The sequence below is a fragment of the Triturus cristatus genome, chromosome 6 (assembly GCF_964204655.1).
Source record: "Triturus cristatus chromosome 6, aTriCri1.1, whole genome shotgun sequence".
Classification (NCBI taxonomy): Eukaryota; Metazoa; Chordata; class Amphibia; order Caudata; family Salamandridae; genus Triturus; species Triturus cristatus.
The window spans coordinates 1,163,370,330-1,163,387,002 of NC_140589.1; the positions used below are offsets into that span (position 1 = coordinate 1,163,370,330).

General features: G+C 46.8%; 1 protein-coding gene across 1 annotated transcript in view; it reads right to left on the reverse strand.

Annotated features, from left to right (window-relative positions):
• Nucleotides 1-7,026: 7,026 nt before the first annotated feature.
• The window catches only part of LOC146821130 (maestro heat-like repeat-containing protein family member 1), a 150,455-nt gene continuing 140,808 nt past the window's right edge, over nucleotides 7,027-16,673 (reverse strand). The window contains exons 9-11 of the mRNA XM_085609803.1: nucleotides 10,709-10,799; nucleotides 8,848-8,900; nucleotides 7,027-7,083 (exon numbers count right to left, since the gene is read on the reverse strand). Of these exons, the coding sequence (XP_085465929.1) occupies nucleotides 7,027-7,083; nucleotides 8,848-8,900; nucleotides 10,709-10,799 (201 nt within the window). The remainder of the gene's footprint in view (nucleotides 7,084-8,847; nucleotides 8,901-10,708; nucleotides 10,800-16,673) is intronic.

A 16,673-nucleotide genomic window follows, 5' to 3' on the forward strand; every position in this document is an offset into this window, starting at 1 on the left:
AGTGCGTGAAAAGGCTCATAAAGAAACCATTAAAGAAGATCACGGACCTTTCACCTAAACCGCGCCCAGCCACAAGTAACTCTGAAACTCGCATGAGAGAGATGGTGGAAAAAGTACTTACGGACAAGATTGAAACTATTCTTGTTCAGATTGCTAACGATATTATTGAGACTCTGAAAGAATGTGTGTCAGAAATACTAGGGAAATGTGATCAGATAAATAAGTTGGTAACATTAAGAACGCCGGATTGCTCGCAACCCAAAAAATCTGGGATTGCCACTGATCATGATCCATCTATGGAAGTAATAGGGAATGACACGTCTTTAGGCTCAAATCGGCCCTTACTCCCACACAACCAATCATGCCCAATATCATCTAAAGCAGTTACTGTATTACCTAAGACTAATGATAATTTCAAACTGGGCCATGATGCGGGTAGCTCCAATGCCTTATCGGCAAAATTTATTACCAATAAAGATGGGGCCCCACAGGGGAAAACAAGGCTGCGTATGAAGCCCCGTGTAAATTTACCACCGGAGGCAACTCCTTTTGTCGCTGTCCTAGTAAATATACCACCTTTAAGCCCACAGGAGGAAGAGTCACAGGGTTCTCTACTAGAAAGTGTAAAGTTATGGTGTGATGAAAATTGTACAGGCCCTAAAAATATATCTACTCATATCATGACGGTGAGACGAGTCAATTGGGTGGGGTACACGGCAAAAAAGCTACCGGGAGACTGTATCATTGTAAATTTTAATAGACCCCATGAGGTTGCTCGTTTGTTTTGGGATGCATCAGACATTAAGGCAGGTGAGATCCGGGTGGTACCTCTAGGTTATTTTTACCCCCGCCCAAATCCCCCACAATTATCATTTTGGGTGAGGTGGGTCAACTTGATGCTCCGAGACGTCCTGCCGGTTTGTCAACTTGGGCCCTTCAGACACCATGCTCTACCTCAAAATTTACTGATATTAGTAGACCTATTAATAGGTCCACTGTGGCTTTAACAAATAGATATGCAGTTTTATCTCATCTGGATGAAAATGACTGACTGTCCTGCTACGCACCCCATAAGTTTCACACACATCATACACATGGTACTCCAATCACAGTTAGGGGTGCTGGGATATCAGTTAAATTTATTAGCTGGAATATTGCAGGGCTTCGTTCTAAGAGGGCTGACAACATATGGCTGGAACAAATTAAGGAGTATGATGTAGTGGCCCTCCAGGAAACCTGGGATAGGGAATGTAATTTCTGGATAGATGGATACTCATCGTATTTTGAAGCTGCCCAAGCTTCAAGCTCAGGGAGAGACAGAGGGGGGCTTATGTTCCTAATTTCTGTGAATCATATGGGAACTGCGAAAATCTTAAGACCCACATGCCCTAATTTCTTAGCACTGGAATTTACTTTACCTAATAAGCACAAAATGTTGTATGTTAATTTTTATAATGCCCCATATGGTATGCACCGAAATGAAAACATTAATGAATTAGCAAAGTTTTTAATGAATTATAAGCAAAGTCAAACCACTTTTGTTCATTTTATTCTCTTTGGGGATTTTAATATACACTTGTGCCAGTTAAACTGCCAGTATAGGGATAAAATAGATGTAGATTGCTTGCCCTACTCACATTTTGAACACTCATCAAAGGGGGCTTCCCTAGAAGAATTATTGTCCGATGTTAATCTAGTTGAGCCGGAATTTTCTGATATTAATGACCGGATAGCAACATATAGTGCTAGGGACAGTAATACAATTATAGATTTTATATTTGTCTCGCCAGGTCTGTTGCGAAATGTCATTTTTTACAATGCAATACAAGCTACATTTAGCGACCATAATCCAGTGTTACTGGAATTAAGCAATAACAACCCATATCTACTTATTGAAAATATAAATACAGTACCCCCCCGGGAGTTAATTGTTCAGGACCAGGGAAGACGTCTAAAATGGAGTAAGATAATCCCAGAGGTGTTTTATTCCACATTAAGCGAGAAGATGGGCAAGGAAATTAATACTTGTTTAGACCCGCTAAGGCAGGGAGGGGATATAATCTCCTCATTTGATTCTATTTGTAAACAAGTGGCCCTGGATCTGACATGCAAGACATCAAATAAGGAGCAAAAACCACATGGATGGTTTGACACAAAATGCTCCAAAGCCCATAGTAATTTACTGGTGGAACTAAAAAAGTCCCCCAGAGATAGCGAGGAAGTGGCCAGGCGAAGAAAATTCTACAAAATGACTGTTGAGGCACGGAAGAGTGATATAAAAAAAAATGCTTGGGACTCATTGTATGACAAGGCTAGCTTGAGGGACAGTTCCAAATTCTGGGAAATTGTTAACTCTCCACTTTTTAATGATAAGGATAATACCCCGCTTGAACTAAACATACCGGAACGAGAATGTAGACGTTTTTGTTTCTACAGTAAGCGAGGAATCGGAGCCCCCATTGAGATTTACGATCAAAGAAACACAAAAGGCTATAGAGGAGAAGGTTAGTCATAAGGCCCCTGGCCCAGATGGGGTGCCTGCTGATATGTTTAAAGCACCTCCTGAAATATGGTCAATAGTCCTTACTAATGTTTTTAATGTGGTTTCTATTGACAATAGCAGATTCCCTACATCCTAGTCACGGGCTATTATTGTCCCGATCTTTAAGAAGGGCCAGAGGGGGGACCCTAGATGTTATCGGCCCATATCATTATTGGACTCCTCCTTTAAAATACTGGGAAAGGTTATTCTGTCCAAAATTTCCGCATGGGCATCTAATAACGATATCCTGTGTAATGCACAGTATGGCTTTAGAAGTGGTCGAGGCACCGAAGACCAGTGCCTGAATTTACATCTAATAGTCAGTAAATATACTGTTGCGACAAAAGGGGCAATATACCTGGCCTTCATGGACTTGGCCACGGCTTTCGATCTAGTTAACAGATCGAAACTGTGGACAATGCTCCTGGAGCTGGGTTTAGATCGGGCCTTGGTGAATTTCTTGGCAGAGCTCCATAGAGATCTGACTGCGGTTATTCGTATATCACAAGACGGGAAGTGTACTGCTGGTCTCAAGTCCGGCAGGGGAGTCCGCCAGGGGTGTATCCTGGCCCCAATGTTATTTTCTTTATACATAAACTCACTGGGTTCTACCTTGGCGGCAGCATCTGCTGATGTCCCGCGCATGGGGGGAGTCCCAGTGCCTGTTTTATTGTATGCTGATGACACGGTGCTGCTGTCAAGGACCCCTGTGGGTCTACAACATCTGTTAAATTCTTTTGGGGACTTTATGCAAAATCTGGACCTTGTGATAAATGTAGAGAAATCGCATGTCATGGCTATAGGGAAAGGCAGGAACAACATGAAAACTCTCACTTGTAATGGCCAAGTAATATCGAGTGTGAAAGTTTTCACCTATCTTGGCGTAGTGTTTGATGACATTGGGTCTTGGGTACCCCAAGTTGCTAATAAAGTAGTAGCCGTGAAAAGATCTGCGGCAGCTATATTAGGCTTCGCGAAAAGACTAGGGGGCAAACCAGCTGAGGCCATACTAAAGATCTACAGATCAAAAACTCTAGCCATAGCAAGGTATGGGGCAGCAATTTGGGGCTATAAAGACCTAGCACCTTTACAAAGAGAAGAAAACAAATTCTTGCGATCTGTCTTGGGGCTCCCTCAATCTACATCTTCCTTTGCAGTGCATTTGGAAATAGGGATAGGGTATATTACAGATATGTTAAATATGGCACCGCTTTTATTATGGATTAGAATTTGGTTGAACCCCAACCTTACTTTAAACCATAAGATTATTAAGGATTGTATGGGGCGCGACAAAGCGGCAGATATTTTGTGGTTGACATTTATTAAAACATCTGCAGCACTTTTGGGTCGCCCTGAACTATACCTGCATCCGGAAAATCTGACCAAGGAAGATATTACTTGGGTAAAAACTCACTTTATGAAAACACGAGAATTAGATCGAGAAGCAAGGGAAATTATTAAGCCAACAGTTAGGTCACACTACTTGTTGATTTCGACACTGTCAATCCAACCTTATCTGACCATTGTTACTAGACCTTACCATCGGTGGCTTCTAACAAAATTCAGATTTAACCAGGCACATTTCCTGTTGGGTATTTACGATAAATGGTGTAATCCAAGGGAGAATGTGCCTTGTGAAAGTGACAATTTCTCCGATCAAGATCAGACACATTTTGTGTTTTTCTGTTCTTTTTATGAGGAAAGTAGGAAAAAGTTCATCAAACCACTGTTAAGGGAAAAGGGGTTTGTAAAGTATAAACCTGCATTGTATTATCTTCAGTTATTGGAGACCCCTCTAGTGATGTTTGGTGTAGCTAATTTTCTGATTGCTTCAATCCGTGCCAGAGGGAAGAGACTCCGGATGAATATAGGTGTTGGTACAGTAAATACTTCTTTAAATTCTAATTCTATAATATAAATTAATTTTCCTGTATTATATGAAATACCAGGGTTATGAATTATGAAATATCTGTTAATATAAAACCTCAGTGTATACTTGAACTGATCTTTATGTATATGTTACTGGCTTTTATGTATTTATGATATGCTCTGGAATTTTTAAAATTATCTATTTGTATAGTATACTTTTATGATTTTTAATAATCGAATAAAGTGTTTTTGACTTGGCCTCTTGAATGCAGAAGAGGAGGAGGAACCAAGGCTGAAAAGCTATATAGTCAGGCAGCATTTCCCTTGAGAAACTGCGGGGACAACCCACACACAGCTTTAGCTTTATGAACAAAATATACAAGTTTAACATACATTGGCAAAGCCAAGAGGTCGGATCGCCATTTTTAGTTATAAACAGACCTATTGAGTTAGACTCGTGGCCGTTTACCTGTACAGTGGCATAAAGAAAATGGGAATTAAATGTATGTACTGTAATATATTTAAAACATAGTTAACAACTTTGAAATTTTGTATTAGGAGCACAGTAGTTTTAGGATTTGTCTCATCTTAAAATACATTAAGAGTCCCTAAGTTCATCTATCAAGACCATAGTGTGTAGCCCAAGCTCTTACCAAGCAAGAGCTGACTCTACTCTGCAGTGGAGACAGACCTCTGCAACTCCTAGACTCCCACAGTATTCCACAGAGCCTTGTGCCGAAAAGTTGCACAAGTAATGATCAGCAGTACATGAATACCCTCTGGATATTTTCGTGATTCACAACAAAGTTTTTTATGAGGCCGTAATGATTATTTTTGTCTACTATAAACTGTAGCTGCACTGTAAAATGGTTAAATACCACAAAACTAATTGCAGATGTCTCAGTGTACTAGAGTAATTGTGCCAATGTATGACATTGTTCCACAGAAATAATGCACATCTACACACACTGCCAGGAGAAATATTTTATCAAGAATAGTGTGTCAGGAGAGATGAGTGACCACCAGGGACACAGAATACCAAAGAGGGCTTTCCCACATGTTGTGCGGAAATATAAACCTATTTTTCAATAAGGCACTCAGGGGCATCTGTACTGGACCTTATCGCCACCGGTGCGTCACTTTTTCGAATGCTCCGGTGGCCTAGCGCCATTTTTCCATATTTACCAGGTGGCGCTAAGTCACTTAATGTGGCTTAATGCCACCCTGTAAATATGCCCTTTTCTGCCACAGTACTCTGCTGCAAAGGGGCATGCAATGGGTTTTGCAGTGGGCGTTGCGCATACCACCGCAATACCCATTGCTTTTTTTGACACTGCCCCTGATTTAAAAGGTTGAGGCAGAGCCAAAAATAAACACCAAAGAATACCTGATCTTAGAATGACGATACAAGGAGAAAATATCCTTTTCATTCATTTCTCCTTGTTTGTTGCTCTTTCTATGTGTCCTGCATTCTTCAGGACACATAGAAAGAGTAAATTACCATTATTGATTGTTTATGTGCAGGATAGTTTATGTTCCTGTACATAAACTATTCCCCCTGCAGCTCAGGCACCCTTGGTGCATGGTGGCCGGGTGCCTGGTCTGGTGCAAGGCAGCTTCTCTTGCACCAGCGCTAGCGGAAACACAGGGGTGTGCCCTATTCTTGTGAATACGGCGCATCCCAGCGTTTAAAAATTGACAGAGCGCGGCGTTGCCAAATTTAGCGTAGCACCGAACTCTCGGAAATCTTTTTAAATATGCCCCTAGGAATTCAAGGGGCATCTCAGGTTAACGATATAGCCACTAATACCTGCACTTGCTGTTTTTTGCACTCATGCAAAATAACATTTCCCCAGCAACATCGCTCTCAATACACCTTTGAGCAATTTATATTTTAGCTTCTTTTGGAGTTTTTTGTTGCACACTCATTTCACATTTTTCAGCTACACGTTTATTGTAGTTACGTCAGTAACACAAAGCAACAACTGTGTACTCGTCTGATGTTGGAAAAATTGATACACCGAGACTATTAGCAACTGAGTATCTTTTCATGCTTTTTTATTCTTTCGTCACCAGTGAGCTAGGCAGGTTGCAAAATGCGGGCCTATTAAAGTGGGGTTGGGGACGAACTTGCTGTGAATTTTGCTATTTTAATGTTTGTACGTGAAAATAGTTGTTTTAAAAATGCAACTCAGAACCATGCATCTGTTTATATGCGTTTTGCACTGTTTACAATGTATATCAATAACTCAGCATTTCTCAGGGCATAATTTATAAATTGCCAGAGAGCTGAGGTTACGCCTTTCAGTTTCTGAACTGTCTGAAAATTATACCGCGACTTGGTAGAATTCATAGGCAATGGGCACGTTTAAACTGTGGAAACGCATTAAAAAGGCGCTTGGTTCTGCACTGAACCCTCGCAGTCGTATATGGAATAGCCTCAGGTTCCCTCAGGCAGCCCCTCCTGGAAAGAGGCTCTCAAAACCCATATAATAAAGTCAGAACTTTAAACAGAAAAGTCACAGCTCTGAATACTGCAAGTGTTTGCAATTTAAAAAAAACACGACTTTGCAAAGCAAATGAAACTGTACCCCTCAATCAACCACTCACAAGAGCTAGTGCTGCTTTATGCACTCCATAATGAGGGCGGCAGTAAAAGAGGAAAACAATTTCTAAAAGCAGGAAATATACACAACCACAAAATGCATTTGACTGATATCAAAACATGACAAACATTTCATCAGACCAATACTTAAAGGAATCTCTAACACACAGGCAAAGGGTTGTCCCAGAATCCCTCTTCATTTGTCATATGGTGTGTTGACATGGTGTCTTAGGTAGATAGACCGAAAAAAACATCGTTTGAGACAGTTAGTCAACATAATGACCTCAATTAAGGAATGTTTCAAATGAAATATTCAATTGAATGTGGGTCTACAGGAGATGTGAATGAATGGGAACAATATATTTGAAAAATCCCACAAAGGGTTTTCTCCATGCCACCCTTGCCTTCAGGAGGATCAGGAGAAAAGGCTGCTCCACATCCCTCACACTGTGGGGGATTGAAGGGCCCTTTGTTATCCCTCTGAATTCCATTGAACCAAACAGGACTCTCAAAGCAGCAAAAGCAATAGCGCCAACTGTTGAGAAATATGAATAACCATGGGGCATATCATCAAGGGGAAGTGATAAAATTATCGCCGCTTTAGCGTCCGTTTTCGGGCGAAAAGCGCTGATAATTTTATCGCACTATCAGCAAGAACACGCTAGCGTGTGTTTCTATGCCTCTGCGCCCGTTTCCCTAACGCCCAGCTTTGCATCTCTAATGATATGCAAAGTGGGCATTCCTCACCAAAATAACGGGGGAAATGTCGTTAACAGACATTTCTCCTATCAGCAAGCTGCACGCTAACCTTCACAGCGACGAGAAATGTAGCGCTAACCGCACCTAACGCAGGTTTCATTACCCCTGCTTGTAACCTGACTAAACCATTTTAGCCTATGGGTGGTGGATTATAGGGCTGAGACCGCCTGTCGCTGTGCAATTATCGCTGGAGTTCCAGCGATAATCGCACTTTTTGCAACTATCGCTGGATTATATATCGCATCGGAGATAAGCGTTGCTGATAGCACGCTATCTCGGTGATATAATCCAGCGATAGCCAGCGATAATTATCCTCGCGCTAAGCACGCTTAGTGATAATTATCGCCCGCTGTTGCTGATATGTCCCCAAGTGCTGTTGTTTGGAGAGCTCAGCCCATGAATCAGATGAGCAGCCATCCTAAATCACTTTCACCTCTCATCAATATGATCTAAACCAAAAGAAGTCCAACGATGTGTCTCCTGTGCCCTATTCAATCCCATGCCACACTAGGCAATGTTTAAATTGGCTGCAGACACACTGAGATCCCCTAGACTGTGAAGAATATGAATGTCAACAGCATGCATGTAAAGATGTAATCCCGCCTCTTTCCTGTCCCTGCAGGGTACCAGAAGGCTAAGTCCCCCTCAACCTTTCTCCCACCTCCACCCATATATCCTTCATTGGTTTTGGTTCACAAAGTGGCAATGGTAGTTTGTTTTGAAAGGCATAGCATTGTTACTCTGTTCTGTTCTCATTCATGCATCAGTTGGAATCCCAAACACCAAGAAACCTGCCTTGTAATACCTGCATGGTCAAGAGAGTACTCATAAAAGCATTTCACTATCACGCTCTAGAGCTTTCTACATAACATTAATACACTATAGATACTTTGGCAAACTCTTCAGTTTGTCTCTCTACGTAATCCTTGTGCTAACCGGGAAATTAGCACTCTTAATAAAATTAATTAGGCATTTTAGATCCTGATAAGCATGTTTTAAACTGCGGCCCCTTCCCCTAAATGTTAACCCGTGGCAAAGGCTCCCTGGTGAGACACAGCCTTATACTACTTACCTCAATACCAGGCGCTTGATCTCCTGCTTCCAGTAGTTTACTTTGAGTTGTCTCTAGAGATAAGCAAAACATATTTAAAATTAGCAATTACTTTTCTGACCAGATGGTAGGCCCTTGGTCTATCAGACTGTTTTATTGAATTATTGTCTTTGATTTCAGATCATCACCAATTATAGGGTTTAATGCAAAACAATCTATGAACTATAAATGGAAATGTTTCTCACCTGTTCACAATAACTTTAATATTCATACTTTATAAATGTCTTCTGTGTTTACTATGAGACACAGTAGCTAGTAGGACCTAGAACTGTGCCATAGCAGTGCAACAAGACGAGAGTGGCTCAGAGATGCGGCATGCATGCAGAGAAGTGTCTTCTCCCTATTGCACCCTAGTCTTCTTAAAGAGATCACGGCACAATTCACAGTCAGAATATTATAAAGAGCATATTTGCTGGCCAAACAAACCTAGAGGTAGAGATCAGTAGCATGGTAAGAAACCCTCAAAAGGGAAAGAGGAGGGCCAGAATGCTCACCAACTGGTGTTGGAAAGACAAGGGCCCTGAGCGCTGTTCATGCCGAGAGTCTGCATCGGAAATCAGTTTGTAAACCAGAAGCCATCCTATCACGAACATCACACCAGCGACGGCATATCCACACAAAGAAAGTTTTCTAACAGTGCTCAAAGTCCAGTACCTAAGGTACATTTTAGAGACAACCCCTCGCTAGGACAATTGGAGCTAGACCTACAGAAATGTTTTAGCAACTGTTTGAACTGAAAAACATTGTGGTAGTCAAATTTCTGGTATTCATTGGACACTCAATCTGGAAAAAAGAATTCAATGATGATGAAGCCTTGTGGTGACTTGTGCATGATATTACATCATATTAACATAAGCTAAGCCTATTGGTTTATGTTCACAAATATACTGCTAAGATGCAAACCATGAGTATTTGAGACCTGTAACCAAGATGCTCTTTGGCAGGGTAGAATCTAGGCTTAAACTGAGGTGCATGTAAATAGGAACCCAAAGACTGGAGTGACAAGGCTAGAGGTACAGAATAAAAATTGTTAAGTTAGGCTTCCTAGATATGTACCAGACTGCCAACTTAGATCAGATTCAGCTCTCTAAATTCAGGCAGAAAAACCATAGCAGTCCAAAGCCCCTGTCATCAGCGTTTGAGAATGTGTTCACCATCATAACATTTGACAAAGTACTATAAAACAAAGATTTACTTGTTTGCATTGCACTGAATTTTGGCAATAGATTTCCTGTTTAGCATCAAGAACTAGTTTTGATGGAAATCATACTTGTTATAAAATACAACTGATCAGATGTAGTAAAGAGTAAGGCAGTGGAGGCAATAACAGAGAATGTATGGGCATATGTATGAGCAGAGGAGACATGAACAAAGGAGGCGTCTATAAACAGCCATTGTTGGAGAGATTGCGTAGCTGCATGGGCAGTGTGCAGACACAAGGAAAGAAGGGATGAGAAAAAAAGAAGATGTGTGGACAGAGGAAGCATTTATAATGTTCTGAGGAAAGTTATAAGTAACAGAATGAGCTTAGAGGCAAGAGAAAAGGTAATGCTTAGAGGATCCATGGACAGTGGAGATGCATTCATGTGACTTATCAGCAAGGCATGGGTAGAAAGGCAATAGCAGTGGTATGGGCATAGGTGGCACTAGCAAGATCACAAGCAGAAGCAGCATTGTCAAAGGAGGCAATATATAGATATGTAAGGAGGGCATGGCCAAAAGCAAGGGTGCATAGTACAAGACAATGACCAATACATAAGTTCACTTTTTCAATTACAGTTACATTTATAGACTAAAAAATAAATGGGGTTTGAGGATTTACCAATCCTGTACGCACCAAGCAGAAGGAGGAGCTCGTTTGCCGTCTGTTTTGCTGCTTGCCCTTTGTGAGACAGAGGTTCCTGGGCAGAGATCTGCCAGAGAAAAGAAGACAAAATTTAGTGAGGGTGCGATTATCATTTATGGTCTCACATACTGTAATGTGCAGAACAAGAGGATCTCTGATACTGTAGATAACAGAGCTGTATGTAGTTAAGACCTTCCTCACAACCCCAGCTCTCTTTTAGGAGCCTAAATGCCTATTTACCATCCAAAATATGTTGGTAACTCTGGGTCCAAGGTGTTATTTGCATTCTAGGAAAAACTTGGGATAGCCAGAATTTGGAGCGGGATAACAGTCAAGAATTACAGATCCCCGCACCTGGTATCCTCAAACCAATTTGCAGCCAGCTCATAATGAGGCCATAGTGGAAAATAGAAGGCTGTTGAGGGGCTAAGGCTTAACCCCTTCAGTGCCCATGACGAGCTGGACTCGTCATGGGCCGCGGTTGCGCTGTGCCCATGACGAGTCCAGCTCGTCATAGACCCCGCCCGCTAATGCAACGGCCGGCACAGGGCGGGGAAAGGGGCGGGCACTGAAGGGGTTAAACAAATGAGCAACCCTATCATGAGGTTGGGCGATCAAAGGTTTTGTGATGTCAGTTCCACTACCCCTGAGCATTTCGGTGAAATTACTTCGATGAGTGTCATGTGCGTGTGCCACTGTTTTTAAAAGCTGGTCTCAATCAATTGCTGAGTAAATACTTTTCATGTTAAAATGCTCTCTTTATGATTGTGCTGCTGTGCAATTGCCATGGAATGGGCATATAATATGGAGGCTCCCTCCATCTCAAGAGTCGCACCTCAACAAGGCTGTTTTAGTCAGGCGCAGCCAGCACAGGTAACCATGGTGGGGCGGAGGGGCGGTGGGGTGGGTGAGGGGGGAAGTGGACAGACGACGGGATAGAGAAAGTAAAATAAAAAATAAATAAAACCACTTACCTTGCACTCGCTGCATCACCTCATCGAGGTGGTATTATTATTTTTTTTATTTTACTTTCACTATCCCGTCGTCTGTCCACTTCCCCCCTCATCCACCCCACCCTGCCCCGCCGCGGTTACCTGTGCCAGCCGCGTCTGGTGTCAGTACCTTTGTCCTGTAGAGCTGAGGTCAATTGATGAGCTCTCCTGCTCCGCCCTGCTGCTGCTGACCTTCTATTCATGGAAACACCTGACAGCCCAGGAGTTCAGACAAGCTGCACCAGAATATGAAAAAAATATTTGTACCCCTTAACAGAGACTGCCCATGATCAACCTCCATATACGGGTGGACTGAGTGCTAACTCTGCCATGTGTGCACTCACCTTTCTGTGTAAACATGTGCTTGTTTCACCTCTGTAACTTACCCTCCATCTGTCATTTCACAGTACACACTATTGTTCATCTGACTTAGCATAGAACACGGGTCAGTCTCTACCCTGAGTGACTTGAGCACAATTAGAAGTATTCCTAAACCACATACATAGATGATCCCCTGATAATGCTAATCTATGCAGACGTCTAACACCTTTGCTAGCAAAATTGAGCGTTTTGCCCTTGTTGGACCTCATGTTAACTTCCTCAGCAAGTGAGATGTCTAGTCATGCTATATGAGATCATTATCAAGATCTTTCCTTCCTGCACACTGTTGGACAGGCCACATGAAGGGCTTGCTCCCTCCCCGCATGACAGGGCCCGAGCCCCGGACCTCCAGGCGTTACCCACAGAAACAACCCGCACCCCGTCTCCAGACGGGACTCCTGCCCCCGGACATCTCTGCATCATGGGGCCGAACCACTACCGGCTCCCTCGCCCGGCCCGGCCGCCATCTTGGACACTGCACCACGAGGCCGCGTGGCCTCAGCTCGACCCTAACCCTGGGCCTGGCCAGGCCCCGACATCCCGGCACCACCATCCACCCAGGAGGTGAACGGACCACTTGGCAGGTCGATGGGAGAAAGAAGTGTCGATGGCTCTCCCCCGCCAGGTGCCGATCGCCCCCCAGCTCCCCCGGGCGCTGGCTCCACCCCCCCTGCTGGGTGTCTGGACTCCCTCATCCCGGACCTCCCGACCTCCAAGTGCGAGGGTCCGGACATCAAAGGGCGCCAGACCTATAACTGGGGCAGCTCCAGAGCAGGAAGGCAGTTGTATCCTGGAGTCGAGAGACACCGAGAAGAACTCATCCTTGACGGACTACCGGCGCTGCCGTAGCCCTGCCTTGTGAACTGTCGTCTTGCCTGCTGGCGCTGCCGCGGCCTTCTGCAACCTCCATCCTCGTCGGGACCTGCTGGCGCTGCCGCGGACCGTTGTGACTACCACCTTCGTTGGGACCTGCTGGCGCTGCCGCGGCCCGTTGGAACTACCACCTTCTCCGGGTCCTGCTGGCGCTGCCGCGGACCGTTGTAACGACCACCTTCTCCGGGTCCTGCTGGCGCTGCCGCGGACCGTTGTAACGACCACCGTCACCGGGACCTGCTGGCGCTGCCGCGGCCCGTTCATCTAGAACACCGAGCTCGAGGATTGTGAGCCATCCATCATATCATCTACCAGATTGGTAACCAGACTGTCCCGCTACCCCCTTTCCCAAACCCAGAGACTAGAATTGAGGGGACCCCTGAGTCCAGACCTCCTTGTATCACTCCATCGTACCTTAAACTGCTTATAAAGAACGTTAAAGCCTATCCTTGTGTGGTGTACGTCTGTGGGGGGGAAGTTATTCGTCTGTACGATCGCTGGAGACGGCTCTCCCCGGAGACCTCTCCCCTTGTCCTCGGCCGACCCTCCCGGTCCGTCTAACATTGGTGGCCAGTGGCGCGATCCGAATCAACGCGTAATCGTACAGAGAGTAGCTCACCCCACGACAAAACCACAATGCCAACCAAAGAGAGCGGATCCACCGAGAAATTCCAGATGGATAAATTGGAAGAGTACAGCCATCGTGAGTTGAAACAATTCTGCATGGAACTAGGCATTGCTACCACCGGCCTGAGTACCAAAGACGATTTCAAGCACGCCATTGAGTCGTGGGCAGAAAACGGGGTCACCAGATCCCCGGACCAAAACAGTACAGCGGCAGAGAGGATCGCCACGGCTCCCGAGGAGCGAGGAACGGGCCTCTCGCAGGAAGAGATCCAAGAAAGAGAGAAAAACCGACTGCACGAGTTAGAAATGGCACGGCTCAAAATGGACGGTGAACTAAAATTAGCCGAGCAAAAACTGAACCTAGAACATCTGCGGCTCCGAGAAGAACGGGAAGAAAAACAGAGGCAGAGAGAGCTCGAAGAAAAGAGACTAGCGTACGAACACGAGCGCAAACTGGCAGAAATAGACCTACGGAAGCAGAACAAAGAACCGGAGGTGCCCGAGCGACCGCGCACCCCGGGAGCGACAGAAAAGAAAGTCCACATCCCCAAGGATGTCGTTCGAGAGTATGTCCGAGAGGACGACATACAACAGTGGTTCAAGGCCTACGAGATCGCCATGACCTCCCACCGGATCGATCGAAGTGACTGGGGAGCCGGCCTATGGGGGAGGTTCGTCAACGAAGGCCGTGATGCCCTGCTACAGCTCCCAGACCATCAGATGTCATCCTATGACCACATGAAGGCTGCCCTCCTCACCCGATATGGGCTCACGCCCGAAATGTACCGCCAGAGGTTTCGAGACTGCACCCGGATCCCGGGTACAACTTGGGTGGAATATGTCAACTATTTCAGCCGAGCCTTTGAGGGTTGGATTAAGGGGAGCCACGTGACGACCTACGAGCAACTTTTTAATCTTATGGTATGGGAGCACCTCTCTAACAACTGCTTCGTCGAGCTCAGGCAGCACCTCCTCGACAGTAAATTAACTGACCCACGGCAACTCGCCGCCGAAGCTGACCGGTGGGAGAGCACCCGAGTGGGCCGGAGAGGGCCACCCGAACAGAACCGGAACAACCAAGGTCAGCACCGTCCCCGAGGAGGAGGAGGAGGCCAGGGGCGAGGGAGAGACACCGTCCCGGCCACTCCCGCTGCCAGCACCCCGCCCCCGGCTGGCCGGGGCAACCCCCCGATGCGCCCGGGGTTCCGAGCCAACGTCACGTGTCACCGATGCCAGCGAGTCGGCCACTACGCCAATGGCCCGAACTGCCCGCAGAACCAAACGCCAAAACCCCGCCAGGTAGCTGCCGCCGCCCTGGGGGGAGAACAAATCTCCGAAGACCAGGAAGAGTACGAGCAGGCCCAACAAGAGTGGGAACCGGCCGCCATGGTTCTAGCGTGCCTAGGGGGAAGAGACATGGTCCCGCGGGCCCCCCTACCCGCCAACACCAGAAAATATAGCCAGTGGGTGAACATTAATGGGCGCCGGGCCGAGGCACTACGTGACACAGGGGCCAGTGTGACAGCCGTCCGCTGTCACCTGGTAAAACCAGAGCAGATCCTGCCGAACATTCTCTGCCCCGTCCGTTCGGCCGACAATTCAGAAAGTCTATGTCGGATGGCCTGCGTCCCCTTCGAATGGGGAGGAGTCTCCGGCATGTTGAAGGTGACGGTCCGGGATGATGCCCCCGTGGACTGTCTCCTGGGGAATGATCTGGAGAGTTCCCCGTGGGCCACCGTCGAAAGAAGAGAGCATTTGGGGATGTTGGGCCTCCCGGACTGGGCGTGCGTAACCACCCGGTCCATGGCCGCCCGTACCATCCCCAAACCAGAAGAACCGGAATGGCCAGCACCTCCTCCCCCGATCGCTCCAGTAGAGGACACCGACCATACCGACCCCCCAGAGCCAACCCCCGAAGGGGTCGCCCAGCCCCAGGACCTTCCCGACCTGGCTCAGTTCCGTCAAGAGCAAAAAACCTGTCCCTCCCTCGAGGGACTCCGCCAGCAAACCCTCGCCCAAAGCGCAGGGGACACCACCGGAGCCCATTGGATTTATTGGGACAACGACCTACTCTACAGTGAACAGAGAATCGCGGAGTTAGGGGCCAGTCAGGAGGACATGAAAAAATGGTACGACAGAAATGCCTCCTCCATCGAATTCGAACCTGGCCAGCAAGTGTGGGTGATGTCCCCCACCGAACCATGTGCCTTGCAGGACAAATGGACGGGACCCTTCAGAGTGGTCGAACGCAAGAGTCCCGTCACCTATCTCATCGACATGGAATCTCCCCGGAACCCCCTCCGGGTCCTCCACACCAACAGACTCAAGCCCCACTTTGTGCGCTCAGAGATCAGCCTCTTGATGGCTACAGACAGTGGAGCAGAAGAAGACTCCGAGCCTCTCCCGGATCTCCTGACGACTCAGGAGAAAGATGGTTCCGTGGACGGGGTCCGGCTCTCCGATGCCCTCACCCCAGAGCAGCGCCAAGGCTGCCGGGACCTCCTGCTGCAGTTTTCTACCTTATTTTCCCTTACCCCAGGGGTCACCCCCTGGTGCTTGCACGACGTGGACACTGGGGACAGTCCCCCTGTCAGACACCGGGCCTATCGCGTACCGGATCGAGTGCGGGCCTGCATCCAAGAAGAAGTAGCCAAGATGCTCGCGCTCGGGGTCATCGAGCCCTCGGATAGCCCCTGGGCCAGCCCGGTCGTGCTGGTCCCCAAAGCTGCTGCCCCTGGCACCACTCCTGAGCTCCGATTCTGCGTCGACTATCGGGGCTTGAATGCTGTCACCAGAACCGACGCTCATCCCATCCCCCGAGCGGATGAACTGATCGACCGCATGGGGGCTGCCCGCTACCTCAGCATCTTCGACCTGACAGCGGGCTACTGGCAGATCGGTCTCACACCCTGGGCCCAAGAACGGTCCGCCTTTTCTACCCCCGATGGCCACTACCACTTCAAGGTCATGCCCTTCGGCATGAAGAATGCCCCAGCTACTTTTCAGCGTTTAGTGAACCAGGTCCTGGCGGGGCTCGAGGAGTTCAGCGCCGCCTACCTGGACGATAT